Source organism: Anabrus simplex, chromosome 2 (genome assembly GCF_040414725.1).
Source record: "Anabrus simplex isolate iqAnaSimp1 chromosome 2, ASM4041472v1, whole genome shotgun sequence".
Taxonomy (NCBI): Eukaryota; Metazoa; Arthropoda; class Insecta; order Orthoptera; family Tettigoniidae; genus Anabrus; species Anabrus simplex.
Window position 1 is genome coordinate 699,416,399 of NC_090266.1, and position 6,340 is coordinate 699,422,738.

Consider the following 6,340-nt stretch of genomic DNA (forward strand, 5'->3'; position numbering starts at 1 on the left):
CCTGTGTCGGTGCGACGTAAAGCAAAATAGCAAAAAAAAAAAAATGGATATGGCAAGCAATAAAGCAAAAACGACTTGCAGATATCGTCCACCTTTTTATACATGAGTTGTAGTTTATACTGTATAACTGTCGAAGATAAATTGGATAAACATGAAAGGTACCGTCTGCTAGCAAGACCTCGCTATTACATAAAGAAAACACCAGGTTACTTTCAAATGACGTTTAATTCACCCATGGTTCCGATAGCTTTAGATTTACTTTTTTTTTTTTTTTTTTTTTTTTTTTTTTGCTAGTTGCTTTACGTCGCACCGACACAGATAGGTCTTATGGCGACTTTAGATTTACTAAGGTCTCTTGTTTCTGTATGGAGACTGCTGGAATGCGGTTCACTCAGCCTTGTGAGATCAGCTGTTGATATGAGAGGCAACAGACCCGGTCAAGAGAGCCAAGCAATACCATTTGGGATGATGGAACGGTGACCTCGTGGCACTCCTATAACTGCAATTCATCTGGGGTGTAACCGTCTTCATAGACCATGACTGTGTCATAAGGCCTACATTCCCATAATGTCTCGGTACTAAGGAAAAATACTGCATAGTCAAGAGAAGATAATGTGGCTACGATTGGAGCGGTCCTGAGTACTGGAGCTCTGTAAGGCTGCGAAAGATACTAAACACATAGTACAGTATATCTCATATAATGCAAGAACTGACTTGGATTTGATGGGATCGGAACTCGTACAAAGGACGAAAATGATCGCAAATAAGAGTCATATAACTGAAAATGTTTTAAATAATTTATTGCATTACATTAATATTTAGTGGATGTAAGCGTGGCCAGCAGAGTAGGCAGCGTAAGCGGGGGCAGCAGCTAGCACGGGGGCGGCATGAGCCACGGCCACAGCAGGAGCGGCCCTGAGAATGGGAGCTCTGTAAGTGTTAGCGTAAGAGGTGGCGACGGGGACTGCGGCATGAGCTACAGCGGGGGCGGCGACCACAGCGGGAGCGGCGGCGTAAGTAGCCACGGCAGGAGCAGCGCCCAGGTAACCGGCCGAGACGGCGGCGAAGAGCAGAGGCAGGAGAACCTGGAATAATAGCAGATCGTGTTCAATATGCTGCAACCGAGATATTTTTCAAGAAGAGGTTAAGATTTTATGAAATATCTGATATATCAGCTGATTCATGGAAGAACACATCTTACCCATCAGTTTCAGATTGGCTAGTGTTTGTTCCTCCTGAGAAGCGTAAACACTCCGTTTAATTCTGCTTAAGCGATACTGGAGATTAAGATACATAAACCGACAAAAGAAAGATATTTTGCAGGAAAACAGGCAATGTTTAACGACTTCCATAATAGCATATTCGACATATGTAACCGAAAAATTTAAACTTATTATAAATTATTATTGTTATAAATCTACATGTGGAAAATAGGATAATATTGATGTAAATTGTTGCAACATATCATAGAGAACGCGTTTAAGATGAACTTGAAATGTATGTATGTATGTATGTATGTATGTATGTATGTATGTATGTATGTTTAGTCCTCAGCCCGAAGGCTGGTTGGATCCTCAACAGTTCCGCCATCAGCTGTCATAGATGGCCTAGGCATCACTGAAGAGGCGTACTAGGGAAATGAGGAGTGAGGTAGTTTCCCGTTGCTTTCCTCGCGGAGCCAGAAGTTAATACATATCAGTCTGCCAAGCCCACTGAAATGCATTTACTAACTGACCCTATGAGCAATATTTTCACACCATTCATAGTAGGGACTGGCTGCTAAAGGAATGGCATTACTAGCATCACTCATACCTCAGTCACTTTCATTTTGTCCAAGCCAAGGATAAAGCTGAGACAGATCAATGAAAGTAACAAAATTGCTCTAGTCTATACCAGACCTCAGTCACTTTCATTTTGTCCAAGCCAAGGATAAAGCTGAGACAGATCAATGAAAGTAACAAAATTGCTCTAGTCTATACCAGAAGACATAGTGCACTGTAAACACTAGGTCCTGCCAGCAAAGGCACAGTACTTAAAATATAAGGCATAAATTATGTGTAGGCCTACCTAAAATAGGATTTAATCACAAAATCATTATTAGATGCATTTTACTTAATTAATTCAAAATAATCAATTTTCCTTATTAAACATGATTAATTTTAAAGTTAGTGTACGCTGACTTGGTCCATTTGACCAGTACCTACTATATTAGATATTAGGTGATAATTGTAATAGTTTCAGAACTCGATAAACTCAAACAACTGGGATTTTTTTTTATTGATGTTGGGTTAAAGATCTTAAACATATTCATAGATGCTCACAAAATGAATTTAAACTGTGTTACAATCATATCCAAATACGAAATGAGTGGTTAAGACAGTTTCTGTAGATTCTTCAATAATAAGGTTTTGAGATTGTGACCCGCTTTAGTGTGTTTATTTTTAACGAATTGAAACGACTTATTGCGATCTAAGATTATAAAAGTCAATAATATTATTTCTTCTTTCTTTCTTAATGCGTTTACCCTGCAGCGTTGGTTTTTCGCTCGGACTCAGCGAGGGATCCCACCTCCACCGCCTCAAGGGCAGAATATTCAATAGCAATTAAGCTATAAGTTTAACGTTCCTTCAAATCCAATCAGTCTGAAGATACATGTACCGCAAAGCATTTCACACTTGAGACGATCACGATATTTTTGAATAAAAATTATTAGACAATTCAATTAGGCAATACATCAATTCAAAAAGGAAAACATTTCAATTTTTAACATATAACAACAATCAACTTTCCAAGTTAACCTCATTGCTCGTAGAAAGGAAACGGAAAGGACCATTATTCCTTGGTCCTAGACTACCTCACTAAAGACCGTGTGTTAGGTGTTCAGCCCGGAGGCTGCAAAAAGCACCACCAAAGTTTGTGTTGTTGTAGGGAAACCGAAAAGTCGGATGGTGGCGTCGTAATGAGGAGTGCAAGGCAGTGGGAGGAGCGGGGTAGTTTGCTACTTACGTCTATACTAACGAACATGATACCATTTATGGTTGAGTTGTTGCTGTTGCTGCTTCATGCGAAGCAAAGCCTTCTTCTTACAGGCCAAGAAGGCCCCTGGACGAGTGGAAGAAAAAGTATTCCGCTATTCGTTACCTCGGCGCTAGGTGAGATAGAGTGGTTAGCTCTATGACCGGCCACCTTTACCAAATACTCATTTTTAATGTTATTGGCTTTACGTCCCACTAACTACATTTGCGGTTTTCGGAGACGCCGAGGTGGCGGAATTTAGTCCCACAGGAGTTCATTTACGTGCCAGTAAATCTACCGACACAATGCTGACGTATTTGAGCACCTTTCAATACCACCGGACTGAGACCTGCCAGGTTTGAGTCAGAAGGCTAGCGCCTCAACCGTCTGAGCCACTCAGCCCGCCAATTATAGTGTAAATATATTCACTTTTGGTGTAGGCTGAGTGAATATTAGGATCATATGCCTCTCAAGAAGTGGACATCTCATTTATAAATTATTCCAATTCCTGACGGGGAATCGAACCTAAGTCCTTCCGCTTCGGCTAGACATCTCCTTTGCTTCATGTAAGGGACTTGGAGTACACTGATCAACAAACCTGTGTTTCGATCGCTGTCAAAACTGTGTAAAAACCTGTGCTGTGGCCTTGTCTGTGTTACTAGAATTTATTGTACCTTCTGTGATAATCTATGATACGTCAGTGCCTGTAGTGGGATGATTGCATTAAATATGTAATGTGGATAAGAAACTGTAACTTAAAATTCTAGCATTCTTCGTGTATTGAGGTTTGTAAAACAGGACAATCATGCAATTTTGATAATTGTTTTCGAACCTGGGCCTTTATTCTCACACCTGTGAACTGCAGCTTCTCATACCTGGACGATCTACTGTCTATCGAGGGAATATAAATTGCTACCCTCTGTCATCGCGAAGACATCACCGGTCAGTTATCGACTTAGTGACTGTAAATACCAAACAGAAGCTATTTAAAAATATATAACATTGGAAATAGCTCACTGAGTCTCGTGCTAGCTTAAACTGTGATAACGTTATTGATTTTATGTCTCAGTAACTAATATTACTGTTTTCGAAGACGCTGAGCTGGCGGAATTTTGTCCCACTTGAGTTCTTTTAGCCTACGTGCTGTTAAATCTACCAACGCGAGGCACCTTCAAGTACCATCAGAGTGATAGGGGATCGAAACTGCCAACTTGGACTAAGAAAGCCAGCGTTTTACAGCCTGAGACACTCAGCTAAGTAGTTTATAATGTGACTGACCTGTATGTTCTTTACAGTACAGTCTCAGTTAATTCACATTAATTAGTTAATTTGAAAATGCTGATATTCTGGTTATGAGACATGTAACCTAAGCCTTAATCATAATATTGTTTATTAATGACTCCTGAATAACATAAACGAGCGAGCTGGCTGTGTGGTTAAGGCTGCGTAGCTCTTAGCTAGATGGTGATCGTGAGGTTCAAACTCCATTATCGTTAACTCAGAAAATGGTTTTCCCTGGTTTCCCATTTTCATTCCAGGCTGATACTGGGGCTGTACCTCCAATAAGGCCACGGTCGCTTCCTTCCCAGTCGTGTACCATCGTTGCCATACGGCCTGACTGGTCGGTGCGACGTAAAACCAACAATATAATATAATAATAATATACTATATAATATCAATATAACATCAATATAATCAATAAATTAAGAAGTTATTAAATTGATTGGACTCAATATTAGGCTACATGTGTAGTCGTAGCTCGAAAATGAATCAACAACAGCATGGGCAGACTAATAACTTGATCGGTGTATAATAACCGCTACTCTGGAATTTGGTTTTGTTTATTACCAGATGACCCTCTAAGTCCTTACCAGCTTGTACATGTTAAGAGTTGTTGATCGGTCTGCTGGAGATCGAGTATGTTCGATATCGCCAGCGAACGAACTTATATATCGTTCAGCTGTAGGTCAAGGTGCATTAAAAGAGTGACAGGAACTGACCCTGATATCGGAGAGCAACTCCAGTGGGGTTTGTTCACTTGCCCCTCCTGCAGCTCCTACATAAGTGCTTAGTGAGACCACTACTAGGTAATACTAGGAGATATTAATTCCGTATATGGAAAGGAGCTGCCTAGCTGAGGCGGTAAATGTATTCTCGGTTCACTTGGAAGGACATGAATTCGATTCCCCGTCAGAAAGACCAAACATTTAGAAACGAGGCTTCCATTTCTGGAGAGGCACATAGCCTTGAGGTTTCTTCATCCCACACCAAAACTGAATACTATGTTCATTCATAGCCGCCGGTCATAGAGCTCACTAAGAGCCGAGGCTACAGTCAGTGGAAATATTTACCTTCCACTCATCCAGGGACCTTCGTGGTCTGTTCGGAGATTGTCTTGCGCGTCACCTTGTAACCCCAGAAATAACATTTTATGGAGGACACTAAACACTTTCACGGCTTTTTATTTTTAAAGCTACTTTTGTGTTTTTTGTTTTCTATTCTGTTAATAATCAGTTTAAAACTTTTGGTATTCATGCCATTTTTTTTGCAAGTGGCTCTACGTCGCACCGACACACATACGTCTTATGGTGACGATGGGATAGGAAAGGCCTAGGAGTCGGAAGGAAGCGGCCGTGGCATTCATTAAGGTACAGTCCCAGCATTTGCCTGGTGTGAAAATGGGAAACCACGGAAAATCATCTTCAAGGCTGCCGACAGGGGGATTCGAACCCACTATCTCCCGGATGCTAGCTCACAGCCGCGCGCCTCTAACTGCACGGCCAACTCGCCCGGTATGTCATTCTTAAAAATGATGTGGGTTACGAGTTTACGTCATGTCGGACAGTTACTAGCTTGACTGCTTGGTTGAGAGAGCAAAGAATATTCCTCTCTCTCATTATAACCTTCCCGAAACAATACTAATGAATAGAAAGAAGCAAAGTCATCTCCATACAGGCCCCGAAGGCCCTTGGAGGGGTGGAAGGTAAAGGCTTCCACTATCCGTAACCTCGGCACTTGAGGGGGTAAAGTGGTTAGCTCTACGCCCGGCCACCCTTGCCCCGAGGAATTGACCCAGTACTCATTTGTGATGTAGGATGAGTGAACCTCAGGGCCATGTGCACCTCCGGAAGTGGAAATCTCGTTTCTTAAATTTTACGACTTCCTGACGGGGACTCGAACCCACGTCCTTTCGGGCGAACTGAGCACGCCTTTATCGCCTCGGCCAGGCAGCCCCTAATATTAATGAATACAGATTCATAATAAGAACTAATCTTAAAGAGAAATGAATGAAGAGAACCTTGATCATTATAAGTGAAGATGACGA

General features: G+C 41.5%; 1 protein-coding gene across 1 annotated transcript; it reads right to left on the minus strand.

Moving 5' to 3' along the window:
* Nucleotides 1–818: 818 nt before the first annotated feature.
* Nucleotides 819–4,898, minus strand: LOC136863644 (cuticle protein 38-like). The gene is made up of 2 exons (XM_067140009.2): nucleotides 4,887–4,898; nucleotides 819–1,085 (listed from the first exon to the last, which is right to left on the minus strand). Exons 1-2 carry the CDS (start codon nucleotides 4,896–4,898, stop codon nucleotides 819–821), a joined length of 279 nt encoding a protein of 92 aa, XP_066996110.2.
* Between the last annotated feature and the right edge of the window lie 1,442 nt (nucleotides 4,899–6,340).